This window comes from Panthera onca, chromosome B2 (assembly GCF_046562875.1).
Source record: "Panthera onca isolate mPanOnc1 chromosome B2, mPanOnc1 haplotype 2, whole genome shotgun sequence".
NCBI classification, from domain to species: Eukaryota; Metazoa; Chordata; class Mammalia; order Carnivora; family Felidae; genus Panthera; species Panthera onca.
Genome location: NC_138343.1, coordinates 47,953,540 through 47,977,103, shown reverse-complemented (window position 1 = coordinate 47,977,103; position 23,564 = coordinate 47,953,540). Strand labels below are relative to the sequence as shown.

The 23,564-nt window shown below is 35.7% G+C and overlaps 1 protein-coding gene across 8 annotated transcripts in view; it reads left to right on the top strand.

The window, feature by feature from the left end:
* Nucleotides 1–23,564, top strand: part of LOC132667179 (uncharacterized) — a 322,994-nt gene that overhangs the window by 109,142 nt on the left and 190,288 nt on the right. For 5 of the 8 annotated variants that reach the window (XR_009605024.3, XM_078446429.2, XM_078446428.2 and 2 more), the window contains exons 8-9: nucleotides 9,467–9,554; nucleotides 23,315–23,403. Coding sequence is in view for 6 of the 8 variants with exons in the window: in XM_078446429.2 (XP_078302555.2) it covers nucleotides 9,467–9,518 (52 nt within the window). In the remaining 2 variants the exon portion in view is untranslated. Of the gene's footprint in view, nucleotides 1–1,425; nucleotides 1,498–9,466; nucleotides 9,555–23,314; nucleotides 23,404–23,564 lie in introns of all 8 variants that reach the window. The other 3 variants (XR_009605025.3, XM_078446432.2, XM_078446430.2) reach the window with 2 other exon arrangements.

The following is a 23,564-nucleotide window of genomic DNA, read 5'->3' as shown; positions in this document are numbered from 1 at the left end:
AGATAGATACAGATTTTAGGGGATCAGGTTAAATTCTATGCAAATAATTTAACTTAAGGGTAAACATTTAATATGCAAATAAAATAATGTGCAATAAAATATACATAGCTATATTTAGTATTTGTGTATTTGCATATGAAAAAACAAGTTGTGCCATTCTGTAAATTGAAGTACAAGTGAACTGAAGATGGAAAAAAAATCATATGGTTTGGATTTTGAGAGTTTTATTTTATTTTGTAGTTATTCTTGATTTAATAATTCAGTGTTTTAAAATCACACGTATTTCTGACTTATTTGTACCCATTTGACTTTGAGATAAGCATTAAAATTCTCTTATGACATTTTCTGCAATTAATCTTCAGTTATAATTAAATTCTAATGTCAGATTGTGGTGTGAGCCTTATTTCACAGATATGTGAGTGAAGATGCTGAGTGTTTCCAAGGCTGATGCAAGCATACAGATGTCAGATGTTAATGCTAAAAAAAAAAAAAAAGAAAAGAAAAAAAGAAAAAAAAATCTAGATTCTTGAAAACAACTTTAAATGATAAAAATCTACACTTTTCTTAGAAAGGTCTATCATTTTTTCACTACCACACCCCTATCCAAATACCTAGTTTCTTTAATCAAATCTTGTCTATATCTATCTCCTGTGGTATCAGTATCCTTCCCAACCCTCCCTATCCCCCAAATTGGGTTCTGTGTGGCTCTCAGGAAGGTATTTGATAAAATATTCAGATGAGTGGCTTAGGTAGTATCTGCATGACGAGGTTCAGATGCAGCCACCTGTTATTTTATTGGGACACTAGGCCAATATTTTTGTTCTTTGCTATAAAGTGAAGTCGTGGCTAACCCAGCTACATTTACTCTTCAGTCTCATATCTCCCATTTCCTTAAACTTAACCGAAGAGTTTAGAAAGTTGAACTATTATCTGTTGAATTCTAACAACAGACAATAAGAAGATAAAATAATGCTGGACTTTTCAAATTCTAAAATATTCCCCTTTCATGATCAAACCATTGAGATATATTCCCTATGTTGCTTGAATTTCTTGAGATAGCTACTCATCTCTCTAATATATGGAATCAAATTTAGGAGAACTTAGATTATTTAATTCTTTTCTCTATTAGAAGTAAAAGAGGAAGAGAAGGTAATAGTTTATTGTGTGTGGCTTACAGATTTTCAAATTTTATGAAATTTGATTCTCTCAGTAGTCCTTCAGTGAAATCTACGTTGGTTGGTTGTATTAAATCAGAAGGGTAGATAGGGTTAAGCCCTGATTCAGGATTTCCTACGGTTACTAGCAGAGCCATAGAATAAAATATAGATGTGGAGCAGATTCTACATGAATATAAAATCTTACTATTAAAGTAAATTGCTACAAATAAGTGTATTGTAATATTTTGTATGGTATTTTTTTTTCCAGGAAGGAATTTCCTGCTTGCCCCTTTCTGTAGATGTTACACTATATAGATGGTTCTATGAGCTAAGGTTTAAGGTAATTGCTTCAGCAATTTCATTCTCTGGACTTCTAATATGGAAAGATGGGTGTGGGGTGAATATTTTATTTGCATGAATATACTGCTCTAACTTGCACAGACCATTTCTGTTAACCAAAAATGTTATGACTAATCCCTTCAACGTGGACATGTGTAGAGGGCAGTGACTAAGATTTAAATGCTGAGGTGTAATTTTAGGTAAAAGTAGCTTCTGAAGTGGACAATTTCTTTTCAGTATTCTGAGGTGGGAATACTGAATTTTAATGGGTGTGTACATTGCTGAAGGCTGATATCTTACTCTTATGAGTTAAAACTCATTTCTGATTTGTAAATGTAAATCACCAAAGTGCCCTCTCCTAGTCACCCTAGAAACAAATTAAGAGATAATGTTATGGCCCTCCATCCCATTTCTGCTGTTAACCTGATCATTGAGAACCAGGAGAGAACATCAACATTGAAATTCCAACTGTCTCCAGAGGCTCAATTTCATGAGCTTTGTTCATGGACTACTTTGTCTCAGAAAACATAATGGAAATCTAGCATTGTCTTCTAGATATTAATATGCATCTATTTATATGTGCATAAATATAACTATAATATATATACATGTGATAATATAAACATTTCTCACTGAGAGGATAAGAAATTAGTAAATGATCCCCAGGTGTATTAGGAAGAGATAGTGGTAGCTAGCATTTGATGTGGAAACATTCTGTCACCAAAAAATGGCTCTACACGGAGAGTAGAGAAAGTGGTCTCCAAACATTCTTTTGTCTTAAAAATTTTAGCTATGTTGCATCCACACTGCAGTTCAATATCAACCATGATTGTTTCATAGATTCTCTCTTTGCCAGGATTTGTTCATTTCTAGTCATAGTCAAAATCATTTGCTAATGGTTCTTCTGTGTTAATTTTAAAATACATAGTTTGTGTTCTATCACATGTGCTGGGCAATAGTAGCCTTTTTTTTTTTTTTTTTGTAAATGAATGAAGACTCTATTTTTACTTTGTCATTTAGGTGCAGGCAGTCTGTATTCCTCTTGTATTTTGCTTTAAAACACATTGCATTTCATCTGTCAGTGATCAGCCAAATTGCTATTAATCAAGATAATACCACCATCAGCTGGAGCTCTTTTTTTTACTTATCTCTCATTATTTAGTAACTTCAAAAATATTTGGCAATGGAGATATATAGAAGTCCTTTCAAGTAGTTAACTTAAGAGTTTTACTCTAAAAGAGTATAAAATGGTCACAAGCTACAAGCAGAATTGTTCCCCATCGTACACTATTTAAGATGGATTTTAAAAATAATATCAGGGCTCCTGAAAATGGGAAAGGCATCAGGCAGAAACATCATCTTTTAAAAATATGACCTCCATGGGGTGCAGCTGGTTGCCTTGGTGAGAGCAAGGGGAAAAAGAAAGGCTTTTGCCTAGCGCTTGCTTCGCGGCCACGGGAAATGAGATTGCTCTTGTCCTAGGATTCTGGGGTCCATCACTGCAAGTGAGACACAAGTTTGCAGTATTTCCGTGAACATGAAAAAGTATATTTTTAGGAGGCGGCCAAGTATGACTAGTCAGCTGTCGGATTGTATTTAGATTTGGGGAAGGCTCTGAGAGGGTTGAAACCACTTGTTTCTCTCTCTCTTTCTCCACTTGTCACTGCAGTAAAGTTGGCTCTGGCTCCAGGGAGCCCTTGGTAAAGTACAATGCCCAGGGCTATGGGAGACAGAGGCCTCAATAACTGATATGAAAGGTCCTTAATTAAGCACTTAGCATTTCAAGGCAGTCATCACTGCTCGCCCACAGCCCGAGCTGGCAGTCCGTCACCGCCGATAGGCCACCTAGAAGACTAACGTGAGTTGAGTCGAGTCTTTTGTACTTGAGGCGAGCCGCCCGGAGGCACAGGCTGATCCGGTGACCCTCCCAGATACACTTTCTCTGCCGGAAGGAACAGGATATCGGATGTGACAACACTGCAGCCAGGGAAAGGATTCCCCTCCCCGCTGTCCACCCCACACCCTCTGAAGATCAGGGATTTGAGGAGAAAGTTAGAATGACAGTGGCACTTTCTTGTCTCAGCACATCAGTAGGAATAGAACTGAACCCAGTGAATGAATAATGACGAATGTATTATGAAGCAAAAGGGAACCCCTCCGCCATTGTAAAATATCAATTATTTTGCAATTACCCAAAGCCTCGAAAAAGTTAACTAGGAAAGAAACATTTCCTTTTTTTTTTTTTTTTTTTTTTTTTTTGCCCCCCCTCACCACAGCACGTAATTCTCTGGGCATGAGAAACCGGAATACACATAAATGTTTGGGGGAAGTTTATCTTTATATTAAGGAGCTGGGAGACTTGGCAGCATTAAAATGGAAAGGGTTAATGGAATGAACTATAGATTAAATTGTAAAGCAATCAAAGAAAACCAAACAGTTTATAGCAGACAACCATCTTCTGGTGTTTGGGTCTGTGTCAAGCCATGGATGTGGAAAATTAAAGCCATACTGAGAAAGGAAATGAACCATGTCTAATACATCCCCAGCAATAAAATGTTTTCACTAGGACTGTAAAACTGTGGCTTACATTAGGAAAAAGAAAATCAAACTATATGTCAATTCCACATCATGGGACATGAAGTGTCCACAAAAATTTATATTACTATTTAGAAGTGTTTCATTCTGGTGTTTTATTGTGATTGGATGCGCCCTCCTCAGTATCTTTTGACTGGTATGAAAATGATTTGAACTACTTTTTTAGCATTTATTTTACATCTATTACCTGTTCTATTACTTTTTATTATTTTATTGTGCTTGTGTAGAGGATTTTGCACAGTTTTCATTATAATGTAACATTAAGTCAATTTATTTGTGTATTACATGCTGTATAATTGCACCTTTTTCTAGAACAATTTGGATTTCATTATCTAACAAATCAGCACTGTTACATTTCTAAAGGCTCTTGTTAGAAATCAAGTGCATTTTCAAAGTAGGACAACAGAGGTCAAGTTTGCACCAAAAAGATTCCTCAGTAACGTTGGAACTATTTGAACATCGGGTGAAGGTCATATTGAAAAGAAGGAAAGACTTGTTTCTTTGAGGAAATATTTAATTATTCACTATTGTACTAGGTTAAGATCAATAAGGATCAATACTGCAAGAAAAGGAATCTTGTAGAACAAAGGGTTCTGACATGGAACAGATAAGAGTGAGCTATAGATCACGGAACGAACAAATTAATCCAGGAAAAATGTCAATTGTTACTGTGTTTTGTTTATTATTATAAAGGATATCAAGATATCATTTGGATGCTTAGTTTACAAGGGCTATAAATTGCAAAACTACCAAGCATGGTGAAGTGTACATATGTTTTTACATAGCTATCTTCATAAATTGATCTATGCTTAACACAGAGGTGGCATAAATGATTTCAGCAGTCACATAGGTAAAGTGCAAAACACTAAAACAAAACAAAACAAAACCCCGCAATCACTAAGAAGTTGATTAAGCTGTGAAATAATTAACAGAATGTAGATTGATGTTTTATAGGCATAATTATATTTTACATTTTCGATGAGTAAGGATGTAGGAATGATAAGTTATTTGACACTACATTTCCTAGATGGCACACTTGGTATTTTTCCCATATTATTTTGGGTTGTTTGTTAACTTCTCATTAACGTTTGCCTTTTTGTTCTTATTAGACTCTTAACGGCCTCAGGATAGTGACCATGTGATACTTAATACATCTCCACAGCTCTGTCTGTGACCCAGCAGAGAATAGTAATATTGACTTAATACTATTAATAGCAGTAAACATCAGGAAATATTATCCCATTGGTTAAGACAATAAGTCATGTATTTTATTTAGTTTATTTAGTTTCTATAATGGTAACCAATACCATTTTTTTCCCTTTAAGGATATATGGTATATGGGAACTTTAGAAATCTAGAGAAAATTCCATTTTCATTTGTAGGGCCAATATGAAATTCTGTTTTGATGAATTTGGTGATGTATTTACCAAATAAAGGTTTTTTGATTTCAAATAATTCATTATACAAAAATGGAATGTATTTTGTTCAACCTGACAGTTTTACATGTTATTGAAATTTTACCCACAATCATTAAGTTAAGTAGGATCTCTTGGTGAGGGGTTTTATACCCCCCTCCACACCAAAACTGCAAGGAATGTGGAAGAGGATGCTTTAGCAAAAATTTTAGCACAGTTTTTTGGACATGTGAATAATATTTCATTAAGTCTTGGCCTGTTTAAAAAATAAATTGCTCTGTTTACAAATAATAGCTTTTAATAATGTTTCTGTGATGTGCTGCTTTGTCTTACATAGCAACTCAAGCTGTTGGGAGACAAGAACAAACAACAAACAGTAATAATAAAATGTATCCATGCATTCGATGGCTTAAGTAAGCTTGCGTGAAGCCTTCAATTCAATAGCTTCTTTTGTCCTTTTCTGGTCAATTTTCCTTTTTTTTTTTTTTATTATTTTTTTTAGCTTCCTGCTTCATGTTACACTTTTGCTCATTTTGTGATCTATTTATACCCTTGGATTTTAGATATATGCTAGTAATAGGAAACTCAATATATTTATTGGCCTCTACTTTAATTGGTTCTTCATTCTTACAGTAAAACTGGCTGGTGCTGGCAGCTAATGGCCTTCAGGCTAATAGCCTTGCATTTCTGTTTCTATCAATTGAGATGTATGGTTACTACACATGAGTTCTGTTTTCCCAAATTTGTATTTTTCACTATAATTATATCAACCAATAAGATCTATGCTAAATATTTGTCTCTGTGACAACTGTTGAATACTTAAAGAATACTTGATAAAATAAATTTCAGTACAAGATTTTGAACTCTCTTGTGAATATGATAGAAAAAAGGTAAACATTCTCAATTCTGTACATTGCTTAGCAGATGTGATCAAGACGCTCAATTCTAAAGAAATCCAAACTAAAAATACTGGATAATACTTTATGGGTATGGTTTTTGCTTTAAAAATAGTAACTTCAATCAGGAGATCTATACTCAAAGAAGAGATCTTGGCCCTACCTCCAAGTTTGATGGAGGATGAATAACTATTAATACAAGTTAAACTAAATTTTAGATGGATGCATGCATCATTTTTATGATTCCCTTGATAATAGAGCGATGCATAGTGCTAGTTAAGCTTATGCAGTCAAGCTGGTTGAGCTTTCTAGGATTCCTAGGAACAATATTTATACCAAAAATCAATTTAGATACATACCACGACACAAACCTAAGTATCTAGGTTTATATGCATCATCCAAATATTTAACCAAGCCAAGCAAAATATAACTCTTCATGGAAAAAGTGAGCTAATATTTATATCTCTCATATTGAGAAATTAACAGACACAATTTTAATTTTCTGGTTAAATTGTGAAAAAAATAATGAAATATAATTTTAAGTTAAAAACTAATAACTTAAAAAACAAATGAACAACATAAGCTATATTATGAAATTATTGAAGGAGAAATTAAAGAATAAAGACCTATTGCCAAAGATAGGAAAAATAAACTAGTTACAATAGAAATAAAATGATAATTATAAGACTGAAAACATAATAAAAAAATTATAGAACATGTATATGTTATATATCATATGAAGTATATGATATATGTCTTGGGATAAACATAGTTTTAAAAGAAAAAGAATATGAAATTGTATTAAAAACAAAAATGATTGCCACCCAAAAAAAAAAAAAAAAATCTCAGTTTACAAGTAGAAAAGTAAAAAATAGGAAGAAACCAGTTACTAATCAGTAAAGTTATTATAAGTTGAGTTCAGGTTAAAAGCTTAAAATGTAGGAGGAAAAACCCAACCACATTAAAAGTAATGATGAAAAGTATGGCTGAAGAAAAATTACATCAAATGTAATGAACTTACATGTTTCAAATTACAAAGCAGGAAAATACGTGAAACTGTTCTGATATTCTAAAAAGAATTGAATGTATAGTGATGATGGTGTAAATATTAATACACTCTTGTTTTCTTGATAAATCTGGGACACAAATTATAAATTACACTATAGGTATTTTAATAATTTAATTAATAGAATTAATATCATTAATCTAATAAGTGTGTTAAATTCTCTGTCATATAGAAAACACAACTTTTTAACATGTCTATGAAACTTTTTTTAAAAGGCTATATATTAGGCCCATAAAGGGAGTCTTAATAAAAGCAGGCATGTTACAAACCACAGTTAATCTGTATATCAATAGAGTAGATGTAGGTACCAAATTGGGAAACAGTTGAAAACCTCTCAGTCATTTGGAAGCCCACACCTCTGTTCACTCAACTTTCTAAAAAATCTTTTGTCAAATTCAGTTTATCTAGGACAGTTTTCCTCAGGGTGTTCGAGGACCACTGTATTAGAATAAATGTGGGAGTGTGTGTTAAAAAAATGAATATTCACTTTAGCACTAATGCAGTCATTCCAAATCAGTTAGTAAGGGTGGTGCCTAGAGATCTGGGTTAGCCATCTAAGGGATTTTAGATCAACAGGGATCTAGAAAATTAGTGATACTAGCTCTGAACTTAAGTTTAGAAAGAAAATAGAGGCCCCACTGGAAGACGAGAGATAGAACATGTTTATCTCTTCTTCCTCTAAAGACCTCTCTGAAATGCTAAAGAAATAAACACATGTAAATCTATAGAGGTAGATAATAGCATGTAAAGTTAGGTAATACTAGATAAAAGTTGAAGAAGAGAGTATCCTTCAGGCATCAAGAGGTTTCAGCAATTCTGGAAGATGAAAAGCAGATAGCATGGTAATTCATGTAGTAGGGCAAAGAAAGATGTAGCTTTGATCTTCATAAAGGAGAATATGGGCAAAGGAGCCAACTTGCCTCTTAGAATCTTACAGAGGCTTAGATCTAAGAGAAACCAGAGTGCAAGTTGAGAAATGTGGATAAAAACAGGACTTGTTGAAATTTATATGTGGGACAGCTGACTCACAGCCAGCCCCTCCCTCAATCAAAATATATATATGTAATACAGTCATAATTCTGCTCCCTCCCAGGCCGGAAATCACAGGTAGGAGATTGAAGGTTTCTTCTATTGAAGAAAGTGAATGGCCTCAGAGAAAAGGACTTCACATTCTGTATTTTTGTACTCCCCTATCAAATTGGCTGGCATTCTGATGATCCTAGATCCAAATGCAAAGTCAATAATACAGGAACACAAAGCTCCCTATCAGAGGCTTAGTGCTTTGCAATTACGAATATATTCAATCAAGAATCATCAAGCATTTGAGGCAACTCCTCAACATGAAAGAGGGGCACTGAGGTGGGGAAAAACATATATTAGAGTAGCCTAGATGTAATGAAGTTCTAGTATAAGATGTTTGTAAAAGTATTTATTGAATCATAATTTTAAAAAAGACCAAGAAGGGATAAGTAAGAAAAAAATCAAAAAACAATTCCTGAAATAAAAAATTCAGAGAGAAGTGATAATATAAGGTAGGAGAAATTTGTTAGGAAGTAAAACAAAAAGACTGCGAGAAGGCAAACAGGAGAAGAAATAAATGAGACGTGAATGATTACCCTTTAAAATTCATTACCTGATTCGGGAGTTTGAGCCCTACATTGGGCTCTGTGCTGACATCTCAGAGCCTGGAGCCTGCTGTGGATTCTGTATTTCCCGCTCTCTGCACTTGCTGCAAACAGTTCCATACACCTACCCAAAATAACATCAAAATATGTTCTCTATGAAGAAACACGAATCACACAGACACAGATTTTCCAAAATAAGCCAGGAAGCTAAAAGTTAATGAGACAAAACCTTCCAAGTTTCAAGGAAAATGATTTGTAACCTTAAAATCTAAAATCAGACAAATGCCATATCAAACCATTTTTTAATATGAGGAAAGAATATTTTCTGACCGTCAACAGTAAGTAAATTTGCTTTCAATGTTCTCTGTCCTAGGCAACTACTCGTGGATGTGTTCCAACAAAATCCAGGAAATAGGAGGATATGAGAACCAGAAAAATGTGGGTTCAGCTTAGAGCATCAGGTAAGCAAAGTTGCAAGGAAAATTTCCCCCCTAATCTCCCTAATGTGAATTACATGAAAAATTCATCTATCTATGTTTCAGACCTTTGATTCTATTTCTTGAAAATTGGATCATGATGTTAAAAAGAAGCTTACTACCATCCTGCCTTGGGTTAGAATGCAAAGCATCCCTATTATAGACCAAGGCCCGAATTGTTTTCCTTTAATTTGAATGCTTTCCTCACGATTAGGCTAGGAGGTAGAAATGTTTACCATAACATATATCTTACTGTGTCTGTGCAGAAAGATGTCCAAAAGATTATTTACTAAAAAACTGTATTATGTTGACTCTGGGTGCTGGGACTTCGGGAGAATTAGTTTTTCTCTTCTCTTCATTGCTTGAATTCTTTTTGATGCATGTATATCCCTTGTAAACTGGATTATACATTATAAATTAACAGAGAATAATAAAAGATTGGAAATAACTTAAATGACTATAAATGGAGGGACTGGTTACATAAATCTAGTGTATTGGTACAGTGGAATATTTTTAAGTACTGATACATTGTTAAGTAAATCAAACTCTGTGTAGTCCTCTCAGTGTATAGACTAAGGTACCCTTAGTATAAAAAGTATATATACATCTATTTATGTGCATATATCTCTGATAGAATATATAAAAGCAGGCAACAGTTGTCTCTAAGGAACAAATGATTTGAGGTTAGGAGTGAGAAGAATTTTTACTATATGCCCTTCTAGAACTTCAATTTGGAACTATTTGCATGTACTACTTATTTAAAAATAGCATTTAAAAAATTATGACTATATCCTACAATACTCAACTGCCTTTCTCCCAATTTTCAGACTAGAAAACTCCTTAATTTATTCATCCCTCATCCTTTGTGTCTCATCTATTACCAAATGCTATGAATTTAGCTTTTGAATTTAATCTTTCTTTTCTCTCTTGCTTCTACCACCAGATAGTTCAAAGAACTCATCAATTATTACCTGTATTACTGCAATCAATTCCTAACTATCCTTTCCAATTTTCTTCCACTTCCAAGTCAGTAATTACAGTGTGATCTTTCTAAAATACAAATTAGATCACCTTGCTTTTTAACATTGGTCCTCCAGAACACAGCAACTGAAGCAAGCATTTAAAGGATAATCCATGTGAGAGGTGCCAACCTATGGTGGAAAGAGGAAGAAAAAAGGAAAGTGAGCAAGAGAAGATGTGATGCATCAAAATGGTGCAATACAAAGTGATCAGCTAGGATTACGGGGTGCCTGGGTGTCTCAGTTGATTGAGTGTTTGACTCTTAATATCATCTCAGGTTGTGATCTCCCAGTCTTGAGATCCAGCCCCAGGTCGGGGTCTGCACTGAGCATGGAGCCTGATTGGAATTCTCTCTCTCTCTCTCTCTCTCTCTCTCTCTCTCTCTCCCTCCCTCTCCCTCTCTCCCTCTCTCTCTCCCTCTCCCTGTTTTAGCTGCTCTATATCTCAAGATAAGTAAACAAACATTTAATAACAAACAAAAACTGCGAAAGTGATCAGCTAGGATTAAATATACAAATTGTGTTGTTGTTAGTTCCCTGGGAGAAAGAAAAGGAGGGGGTAATTTTAACTGCTTTCCTGTCTCCCATTGTTCAATGTTCATTCCATGACAAGTCAGTTACCCTGCACTTATGGGTCTTTTTATTTAGAAACTTTGTGGTCAGATTCAGATTCAGATTCAAACAGTTGAAAAACTACTATGGATAGTAGTTTCCAAATGGATGTTAGCTAGTATTGCTGATTATTTTTGTTACTACTATTATTATGTTTCAGATGACATCATTGGGAGAAAGAGAAGGAGTGAATTTTGTGCCCTCTTGCAAGCTTCATATTTGGGGGCAAAGAGGAATTTGAGAGTTTTATTTGTTTGTTTTTATTTTTTTATTTTTTAGAAAGTGTATTTATTTTGAGAGAAGAGAGAGAGTAGGGGAGGGGTAGAGAGAGGGAAAGAGAATCCCAAGCAGGCTCCGTGCTGTCAGCACAGAGCCCTACGTGGGGCTTGATCCCACAAACTGTTAGGTCATGACCTGAGCCAAAATCAAGAGTTGGATGCTTAATGGACTGGGCCACCCAGGAGCTCCTGAAAGACTTTTAGTTGCATGATTAATTTGTATGCAATTTTCTTCATTATGTCATAGCATCAGGAAGAATTTCCATAACTCAGCCACAGGAGCACTGTTTTCTCAATTTTTTTGTCATATTTCTGCCCCCAAATAAGTCTTACTTCAGCTCCCTCTCTGCCCTGGTTCACTGTTGTAGTTTCAAGAATATAGACTCTTCAGTTTCTTTTACCATGTTTTATTTGTGTCTTCATGTAACTTACACATTATAGCAGCATAGAGCATATATAATACTTATATTAAAATGAAAGTTTCTAAATACAAACCACATATTTTGGCCCATATTATCTTTGAACTCAAATTTTATGTGTTTATTATTAATCATGTATTTTTCCTCATCTAGTTTCATGGAAGTAATTAATTCATTATTTAAAATATTGTATATAGTTAAGGTGGACAATGTGATTTGATCTACATATACACAGTAAAATGATTACTATACTCAAGCTAATTAACATGTCATCTGCTGTAGTTACCCTTTTTTTTTTTTGTGATGAGAGCTCCCTGAAATCTACTCTTAGCATGCTTCTAATATTCAATATAGTATTGTTTTTATTTGAGAGAGTGAGAGCGCACAAGTGGGGGAGAGGGGCAGAAGGAGAGAGAGAGAATCCCAAGCAGTCTCCACAACCAGCATGGAGCCCGATGTGGAGCTTGATCCCATGACTCTGGGATCATGACCTGAGCTGAAATCAAGAGTCAGATGATTAACCAGCTGAGCCACGCAGGTGCCCCTTAAAGATCTTTGTACAGACCATGATGTTTCCACAAATTCATGATTTTACCTCTGTTGTTTCCTTAGCTTGAAATTGACTCTCTCTCTCTTTCTTTGTCTCCTACACACTCATTTTTGATCTATGAAGTATGCAGTACTTTGAAGTACCCATCTCAGGCACCATCTGCAAAAGAAAGCCATCCCCATATAGCCCAGTTTTGTCAATATGCTGTTCTTTTGAACTCTCTTAGCACCTCGGCATATACTTATTATTAGGGTTATCAATTTACAAAAATAAAAATGGTTTTATTTTCTTGTTTGAGTCTCTTACATATATATCTTCAAGACCCCTTGAAGGAAAGGGAGGTTTATAAAATCAGAGCAGGAAATCTGAAAGGGGTGAACAATGCAGACACAAATGCATGGTGTTGGGAAGGAGCCTTCACATGTGTGGATGTGTTTCCCAATGAGTTTGAGAACTGAGGATCTATGCTTGCACCTATATGCCTTCTCTCCAGTGAGAAATATGGAAGCTGACATCTCAGGGCAATTCTTTGTCAGAAATATACATCTGCATGAAGAGAAGAGAGTTAAAAATTTAATCTGCAAAGCTATTTAGAGAGTGGATAGGCCTTGACAGGCCTCCCAAATGTATTACAAGAACAAGAAGAGTGGAGTTATGAAAAAAAAAAAAAAGCTGTTGCAGCAAACAGAATGAAACTAAGCTTTCTTGACAGAATCAGTTTGCCAAATGACTTTAAAATCACACTTGTCCTTTTTTTTCCCCCTTAAATATACTCTAATTTAAATGTGTAAGAGAAACTTTCAGAATGTATGTGGTACCGTTAAAGAACTCTAAGGTAAAGACACCACAATAATATGCATTGTGCTATTTGGGAAAAGGGTGTGTGAAACAAAATTAAAACCTGTCAAACCACTAACCAGTCACAAAAAAGTAATGAGGATTCTGGAGGCATCTATGATAATCTGACTGATAATTTTCAAACTATCACCTTATGTTGAAATTACTGCTTGACATGAATGAACAGAGTAAGCCATTGCCAATCAAGTTCCAAAGAATATGACAGTTTGATGTCACTTTGTGCTCTATGTTCATTTTATTCTACCTATTACTTCAGGAAGTTTATATTCCAGCCCACATTTCATCATTGTTATGGGGAAGAGGGCTGTTCTATATTCTGACTTATACTTAGTATTAAATTTCTTTGTCTTTTTTTAAAGTTTATTTATTTTTGAGAGAGAGAGAGAGAAAGAGAGAGAGAGAGAGAGAGAGAGAGAGAGAGAATGAATGAGTGGGGGAGGTGAAAAGAGAGAGGAGACAGAGAATTCCAAGCAGATTCCCCACTGGCAGTGCAGAGCCCGATATGGGGTGGAACTCACGAACCGTGAGATCATGACCAGAGCCAAAGTCAAGAGTTGGATGCTTAACTGAGCCAACCAGGTGCCCTAAATTTCTTTGTCTTTTAATTTCATAGTCATTTCCCTGCATGGTAAAGAAACCTACTTTTTTAAAAAATTTAATTATTTTTTTAAATTTACATCCAAGTTAGCATATAGTGCAACGATGATTTGAGGAGTAGATTCCTTAATGCCCTTTAGCCATTTAGCTCATTCCCCCCACAACCCATCCAAGTAACCCTCTGTTTGTTCTCCATATTTAAGAGTCTCTAATGTTTTGTCCCCCTTCCTGTTTTTACATTATTTTTGCTTCCCTTATGTTCATCTGTTTTGTATCTTAAAGTCCTCATATGAGTAAAGTCATATATTTGTCTTTCTCTGACTAATTTTGTTTAGCATAATACCCTCTAGTTCCATCCACGTAGTTGCAAATGGCAAGATTTCCTTCTTTTTGATTGCTGAGTAATACTCCATTGTGTGTGTGTGTGTGTGTGTGTGTGTGTGTGTGTGTGTGTGTCTGTATCACATCTTTTTTATCCATTCATCCATCAATGGACATTTGGGCTCTTTCCATACTTCGGCTATTGTTGATAGTGCTGCTATAAACATGGGGGTGCATGTGCCCCTTCAGAACAGCATACCTATATCCCTTTGATAAATACCTCATAGTGCAACTGCTGGGTCATAGGGTAGTTCTATTTTTAATTTTGCGAAGAATCTCCATACTGTTTTCCAGAGTGGCTGCACCAGTCTGTGTTCCTAACAGCAGTGCAAAAGAGATCCTCTTTCTCCGCATCCTCACCAACATTGTTGTTGCCTGAATTGTTAACATTAGCCATTCTGACAGGTGTAAGGTGGTATCTCATTGTGGTTTTGATTTGTAGTTCCCTGATGATGAGGGATGTTGAGTGTTTTTTCATGTGTCGGTTGGCCATCTGGATGTCTTTTTGGAAAAGTGTCTATTCACGTCTTTTGCCCATTTCTTCACTGGATTATTTGTTTTTTGGTGTTGAGTTTGATAGGGTTTGGATACTAACCCTTTATCTGATATGTCATTTGCAAATATCTTCTCCCATTCTGTCGGTTGCCTTTTAGTTTTGCTGATTGTTTCCTTCACTTTGCAGAAGTTTTTATTTTGATGAGGTCCCAATAGTTCATTTTTGCTTTTGTTTCCCTTGCTTCCTGAGACATGTTGAGTAAGAATTTGCTGCGGCCAAGATCAAAGAGGTTTTGCCTGCTTTCTCCTCAAGGATTTTGATGGCTTCCTGTCTTACATTTCATCCATTTTGAGTTTATTTTTGTGTATGGTATAAGAAGTGGTCCAGGTTCATTTTTCTGCATGTTGCTGTCCAGTTTTCCAGCACCACTTGCTGGAGAGACTGTCTTTGTTCCATTGGATATTCTTTCCTGCTTTGTCAAAGATTGGTTGGCCATACGTTTGTGGGTCCATTTCTGGGTTCTCTATTCTGTTCCATTGATCTGAGTGTCTGTTCTTGTGCCAGTACCATACTGTCTTGATGATTACAGTTTTGTAATACAACTTGAAGTCTGGGATTGTGATGCCTCCTGCTTTGATTTTCTTTTTCAAGATTGCTTTGGCTATTCAGGGTCTTTCTGGTTCCATACAAATTTTAGGATTGTTTGTTCTAGCTCTGTGAAGAATCCTGATGTTATTTTGATAGGAATGGCATTGAATATGTAGATTGCTTTGGGTAGTATCAACATTTCAACAATATTTGTTCTATCAGGATATAGAATCTTTTTCCATTATTGTTTTTGTGTGTGTGTGTGTCTTCTTCAACTTGTTTCATAAGCTTTCTATAGTTTTCAGTGTATCGGTTTTTCACCTCTTCGGTTAGATTTATTATGAAATATTTTATGGTTTTTGGTGCAGTTGTAAATGGGATCGATTCCTTGATTTCTCTTTCTGTTGCTTCATTGTTGGTGTATAGAAATGCAACGGATTTCTGTGCATTGATTTTATATCCTGCAACTTTGCTAAATTCATGAGTCACTTCTAGCAGTTTTTTGGTGGAATCTTTTGGGTTTTCCATATAGAGTATCATGTCATCTGTGAAGAGTGAAAGTTTGACCTCCCCTGGCCAATTTGGATGCCTTTTATTTCTTTGTGTTGCCTGATTGCTGAGGTTAAGACTTCCAATACTATGTTGAATAATAATGGCAAGAGTGGACATCCCTGTCTTGTTCCTGACCTTAGGGGGAAAGCTCTCAGTTTTTCCCCATTGAGATGATATTAGCATTGGCCTTTCATATATGGCTTTTATGATCTCGAGGTATGGTCCTTCCATCCCTACTTTCTCGAGGTTTTTTTTTATCAAAAAAGGATGTTGTATTTTGTCAAATGCTTTTTCTGCATCTATTGAGAAGATCATGTGGTTCTTGTCCTTTCTTTTATTGATGTAATGAATCACATTGATTGTTTTACAGATATTGAATGAGCCCTGCATCCCAGGTATAAATCCCAATTGATCGTGGTGAATAATTTTTTTAATGTATTATTGGATCCAGTTGGCTAATATCTTGTTGAGGATTTTTGCATCCATGTTCATCAGGGAAGATGGTCTATAGTTCTCCTTTTTAGTTCTTTCCAAAACCTTTGGTTTTGGAATCAAGGTAATGCTGGCTTCATAGAAAGAGTTTGGAGGTTTTCCTTTTGTTTCTATTTTTTGGAACATCTTCCAAGAGAATAGATTTTAACTCTTCCTTAAATGTTTGGTAGAATTCCCCTGGAGAGCCATCTGGCCCTGGACTCTTGTTTTTTGGGAGATTTTTGATTACTAATGGATTTCTTTACTGGTTATGGGTCTGTTCAAATTTTCTGTTTCAGTTTTGGTAGTTTATGTTTCTAAGAATGTGTCTATTTCTTCCAGATTTCCCATTTTATTGGCATATAATTGCTCATAATATTCTCTTATTATTGTTTTTATCTCTGCTGTGTTGGTTGTGATCTCTCTTCTTTAATTCTTGATTTTATTTATTTGTGTCCCTTTCTTTTTCTTTTTGATCAAAGTGGCTAGTTGGTTTATCAATTTTGTTAATGCTTTCAAAGAACCCACTTCTGGTTTCATTGATCTGTTCTACTGTTTTTTTTTTTTGTTTGTTTTGTTTTTTGGTTTTGATTGCATTGATTTGTGCTCTAATCTTTATTATTTCCAGTCTTCTGCTGGTTTTGGGTTTTATTTGCTGTTCTTTTTTCAGCTCTTTAAGGTGTAAGATTAGGTTGTGTATCTGAGACCTTTCTTACTTCCTTAGGAAGGCCTGGAGTGCTATATACTTTCCTCTTATGACCGCCTTTGCTGCATCCCAGAGGTTTTGGTCTGTGGTGTTATCATTTTCATTGGCTTCCATGTACTTTTTAATTTTCCTGTTTAACTTCTTGGTTAGCCTATTCATTCTTTAGTAGGATGTTCTTTAATCTCCAAGTATTTGTTACCTTTCCAAATTTTTCTTGTGGTTGATTTTGAGTTTCACAGCAAATTAGGTTTAAAAATATGCATGGTATGATCTTGAGCTTTTTGTACTTGTTGAGGACTGATTTGTGACCCAGTATGTGATCTATTCTAGAGAACATTCCTTGTGCACTCGAGAAGAATGTATATTCCTCTGCTTTAGGATAAAATGTTCTGAATGTATCTGTTAAGTTCATTCAGTACAGTGTGTTATTCAAAACCATTGTTTCCTTGTTGATTTTCTGTTTTGATGATCTGTGCATTGCTGTAAGTGGGGTGTTGAAGTCCCCTCCTATTATGGTATTAGTATCAATGAGTTTCTTTATGTTTGTGATCAATTGATTTATATATTTGTATGCTCTCACATTTGGAGCATAAATGTTTACAATTGTCAGGTCTTCTTGGTGGATAGACCCCTTAATTATGATATAATGCCCTTGTTAATCTCTTGTTACAGTCTTTATTATAAAGTCTAGATTGTGTGATATAAGTATGGCTACTCCAGCTTTCTTTTGTTGACCATTAGCATGATAGATGGTTCTCCATTCCTTACTTGCAATCTGAAGGTGTTTTTAGGTCTAAAGTGGGTCTCTTGTAAAGAGCATATAGATGCATCTTGCTTTCTTATCCATTCTGTTACCCTATGTCTTTTGCTTGGAGCACTTAGTCTGCTGACCTTTAGAGTCAGTACTGAAAGATATGAATTTATTGCCATTATCTCTTTTGTAGAGTTGAAATTTCTGGTGGTGTTCTCTGGTCCTTTCTAGTCCTTGTTGCTTTTGGTCTTTTTTTTCCCCCCATCTTTTCTCCCCTCAGAGAGTCCTCCTTAAAATTTCTGCAGGGCTGGTTTAGTGGTCATTAACTCCTTTAGTTTTTGTTTGTCTGGGAAATTTTTATATCCTATTTTGAATGACAGCCTTGCTGGATAAAGAATTCTTGGCTGCATATTTTTCTGATTCAGCATGTTGAATATATCCTGCCTCTCCTTTCTGGCCTGTAAAGTTTCTGTGGATAGGTCTGCTGCAAACTTGATCTGCCTTCCCTTGTAGGTTAAGGACTTTTTTCCCTTACTGCTTTCATGATTCTCTCCTTGCCTGAGTATTTTATGAATTTGACTATGATATGCTTTGCTAATGGTTGTTTTTTGTTGAATCTAATGGGATCCCTCTGTGCTTCTCGGATTTTGATGTCTGTGTCTTTCCCCAGGTTAGGAAAGTTTTCTGCTATGATTTGCTCACATAATGCTTCTACCCCTTTTTCTCTCTCTTAATCTTCTGGGACCCCTATGATTGTGATGTTGTTCCTTTTTAATGAGTCACTGATTTCTCTAATTCTTAAATTGTGCTCTTTTGCCTTCGTCTCCCTTTTTTTTTCTGCTTCATTATTCTCCTTAAGTTTGTCCTCTATATCACTGATTCACTGCTGTGCCTCTTCCATCGCTGCCACTGTGGCATCCATTTTAGAATGCAGCTCAGTTATAGCATTTTTTATTTCATCCTGACTAGTTTTTACTTCTTTTGTCTCCGCAGAGAGGGATTCTAATCTATTTTCGACTTCAGCTAGTATTCTTATTATCATGATTCTAAATTCTGGTTCAGACATCTTGATTGTATCTGTGATGATTAAGTCATTTCCTGTTATTTCTTCCTGCTCTTTCTTTTGGGGTGAATTCTTTTGTTTCATGGTTTTGAAGGAAGAAAGGAATTAATAAAGTAAAAAAAAGTAAAATTGAAAAACTAAACAACACACACACACACACACACACACACACACACAAAAGAATCAAATAAATGATGTTAGATTCTAGGTGTGTTTTGGTCTGGTTGTTGAATGGAGCTTGACAGATTAGAGAAAAAAGGACAAAAATAAAAGGAAACTGTTTGAAAATTTGAAAAAAGGAATAAAATAGAATAAAATGAAATTAAGGAAATAAAATAGAATTTTAAAAATTTACAAAAAAATTAAAAATACAGTAGAAAAAATTAAATAAAAATATTTTAATAGAAATTTCAAATAAAAATAAATTTTTTTCTCTTTCTGTATTCAAGAAAAAGAAAAGACACGAAAAAGAGAAAAAAGAAAATTGAATAGATGGACCAGTGAGTGAACAGACTGAAATATAATTGAAATTACATCATTTTCCCCTACAAGTCAAACTACAAAGCACTTTATAGTCTCTAAACTAAGCAGGCAGAGAGACTTGTGGTGTTCTTGAAGAGCCAGTTTGGCCTAGTTGGGCGGGGCTTAGTGTAATGGTTCTGTTCTCCAGTAGATGTCACTGCTTAGCTTACTGGGTGGATTGTTGTTGCGCTTGTAGGTGTGTATACCCATGCGTGGGAGGGGTGAAAATGGTGTCACCCAGCTACCCAGTCTCTAGTGTTAGAACTGTATTCTCCCTGATCAGCAATCATGCACCTGTCCTTTATGTCTGGCTTCTGTCCACTCCCTGCTTTTACACTGTCCATGACCAAGCCTTCAAGTTGCCAGGTGGTGCCTCCCTGCTGTGTTTTATCTCAGATGCACCTGTGTTTCCTGACCCGTCCCTTCTGAGGGACTACACGTTTGACCTGCCCAGACCTTCTAGGGGAGGGTCTCACTGAGCAATGGCTGGGTGCCAGCCACAGCCAGGAACATTCATAGGACTGTGCTGTTGCCAATGCCCAGAGACTGTGTCTGGGTGCCAACCTGCCCCAGAAAATGTTCACGCAATCATGTAGCAGCAGTGTTTCAGGGATTATGGAAAATCTCAACACACATCTGGCACCAGGTTTCACCCTTAACAATGTTGTTCCCACACCAGCGAATGTGGTTGTTCTCTTGGGTCTGCTAGCACCTTTGTTTGTGGTGGGGCTGCACAGCCTCTACCAAATGTCCTTCCAGCAGGGGAGCCGCCTCTCCCCTGTGGCCTGAGGACCCCCAGACCTCACTCTGCTCCTGGTGATTCACCCTTCCCACCAGAGCAGCACCGGGTATCCAACTGCGGAGTTTCAGACTTTGCACTCCCCCTATTTAGAGTCTTAGTGGAATTTAAACCCTCTCCTTTCTCCTTTCTTCCTTTTTAGTTCAGTACTTGCAGCTGTTTCTACCTTTCCACTTTCTCTCCAGCTTCTTTTGTTTGGGGGAGCTTTTCTGGTACTCTCCCCCCATCTCCATCCTCTCTCCTCAAGCAAAAACAGCTGCATGCCCTCCATGGCTTCTCTGTCCCCCAGTTCACCTCTCTGCACTGCGTACCTGCTGAGTTCTGTGGTTCAGGTTGTGCAGAGTGTTGTGTTAATCCTCAAATCAGTTTTCTAGATGTCCAGGATGGTTTAGTTCTGATCTGGCTGTATTTCATGGATGCAAGATACAAAAAAAAACTTTCATGCTGTTCCGCCATCTTGGCTCCTCTTCCCATACTTTCCATTTTTTTTATAGGTAGTACTTGGGGTGGGTAGATCACCATTATCAAATAGTTAAGAAAATAAAGATATGAATTCATATGACCTTTTCAAGTGATATAGAGACAGCTGTAATAAAATTCAACATTTACTGAATGATTTTAATGTTTAAACCAAGTTCTGGACTCCACTGCTATTTTTATAGTCCTATTTTTTATCTGACCAGGCCTCAGCCTGGGCAAAGGCACACTATTACTCTAGCAATATCCTGCCTATTAATATTGTAGAATTTTTTTCCATTAAAGTCTTCACAGCTACTGAAGCATAACTCTTAAGTCCTAAGATGTAAGTCTATCTTAAAATATTGCTTTAAATCTTTAATATCTAGGGCTTCACCATGCTTTCCAGATTTCCTGTTAAAGTATCAACTTGTTAAATATAAATACTGATCATGTGTCCCCCAGCCCAACATATCTGCTTTTCTTAACCTACCATGTTCTTTGTTAGTGGGTTCTGAGCTAGCTTGCACTCCACTCAGATGTAGGTAACTTAATGGAAAGATTCAGGTTTATCTCATTATAGTAATTATGAGGGCTGTTTATAAATATATTATTTTTCCTCCTGCTGAATGTATGGTAGATTTGCATTTCTCTAGACTATTTTGACTATGGTCATGTGCCTTACTCTGGCCAATGAGATGTGAGAAGTGAAGTGTTTCACTTCCAAGAAGAAGCCATGAGGCAGGGCATGATATCCCATGTTTTCTTATACTTCTCTGGAAATATTGGAAATATGTATTAAGATGACTCTTCCATTAGAGTTGGCTTTTAAGCACCAAGGTTAATATAGTCCTCTTCTATCCCCCAATCCCTACTGATGACATCTGTTGGCCTTTTAGTCTGAGAGAGAAATAAACTTTTGCTGTCTTAAGCCGCTGAAATTTTGGGGTTTTCTGTTAGCAGAGAATAACTTATTCTTTCTTAATTGATGTACCATCCTTTTGGTTGCATGGAATCTGGCTCTTAGGGAGACAGATTTTGAAAGTTAATTTTAAAATTATTCATCCGATACTGAATTTTGTCATCTACTTTCTCTGAATGTATTGATTTCTTCTTTTATTTTCTTAATGTGATAGGGTATATTGACTGATTTTTAACAGCTTTATTGGGGTATTATTTACATATCATATAATTCAATTCTCTTATGTGTACAATTCAGTGATTTTTTAAAATATATTTATAGAGTTGTAAATACTCATGACCACAATCTAATATTAGAGCAATTCCATTCCCCTAAAAACATACAAAAATAAATTCATAGAGTTGTTATACTCATAACCACAATCTAATATTAGAGCAATCCCATTCCCCTAAAAACATACAAACCAACCAACCAACAAACAAAAACAACTAATGGCTATTTGCTGTTATTTGCTATTCTTGCCTCTCATCCTAGGCAGCCACTAATCTGTTTTCTGTCTTTGCAGATTTTGTCTTTTCTGGACATTTTATATAAGTGAATCATACAATATATTGTATTTTTGTGACTAGTTTATTTCATTTAGCATCGTGTCTTCAAGGTTCATCCATGTTGCAAGGCACATAAGTTCTTCATTCCCTTTCATGGATGAATAATATTCCACTGTATGGATATACCAATTCTGTTTATCCAGTCACCAGTGGATGAGCATTTAGGTTGTTTACATTTTTTGGCTATTATAAATGATGCAGCCGTGACAATAAATACAGGTATTTATGCACACAAATGTATTAATTTCTCTTCATTAGATACCTAGGAGTGGAATTATTGGGTTGTATGGTAAATTTATGTTGAACATTTTAGGAAACTGCTAATCAGTTTTCCATGGTGGAGGAAGCACCATATGCATAGTTGAACAGCACTGATAGATCCAAAGCACTATTATATCCTTTGGATCTTAAAGGCCCTTATATGGCTGTTCAGTGAAAGTATTCAGGTAATGAATCAGAAGATTCTATTTCTCTTTACTTTCTTTTCAACTCATACATACTCACACACACAAACATTCTTCTTGGAGAGTGAGTACCAGTATGTTCTGGCTGGTTAATGATTCCTGGTAGACAAAGAGTCATTGGATTCTCCATTTGTTCCTGAACCTGTCATTTATTGAATCTTATATGAGAAATAATTCCAAAAGGGATTGAGGTCTGTGCTGGAATAGTCTGACACGCAGAGTTAGGTGTCATTGCTTCTCTCAGATTCCTATTTACACCCTTTGACCTATCAGTGATGCTTTAACTGTTGAAAAATCATCTGTCCTGCATGATTTAATTTTTATCATGTGCATACATTATTATTCCTCAAAGAACAAAGAGCCAGCTTTTAACACTATGTAAATATAAATGTCTTGATTAAGTTCTTTCAAGTCATTTAAGGAAAAGACCCACCCATTTTGTCATTTATATACTTTATCTTTTGCTTCATTGTTAATTTTCATTTAAGTTGGCCGAAGGTATTAATTCATTTTTTTAAATTTGTTTCACATAAATACTCTAAATATTTCCAAATATATGTATATATCCTGGATACAAAGACCAGGCCAAGAGTGAAGACCTAAACTGTAATGTTTTCTATGTAACCGAAACAGGTGGCCAGTGGAAGAGAAAATGAGAGGGAGCTCAAACAAGAAAAGCAAGATGATTAAGTTGGTAATGGAAGGACCATGGCAACAGAGAAGTAAGTCCAAGAGCTCAATTTGGGTTTTGAACTCATTGCTGCTCTAAGTTCTTTCTGACATGTGGAAACAAGGTGTGATTTCCATGTACTTGCTGCTCAAAAGCAGGCTCCAAGCTGAGGCAAAGTTCAGTAATGTCATAGGGTGTAATCACAAGGCTGGC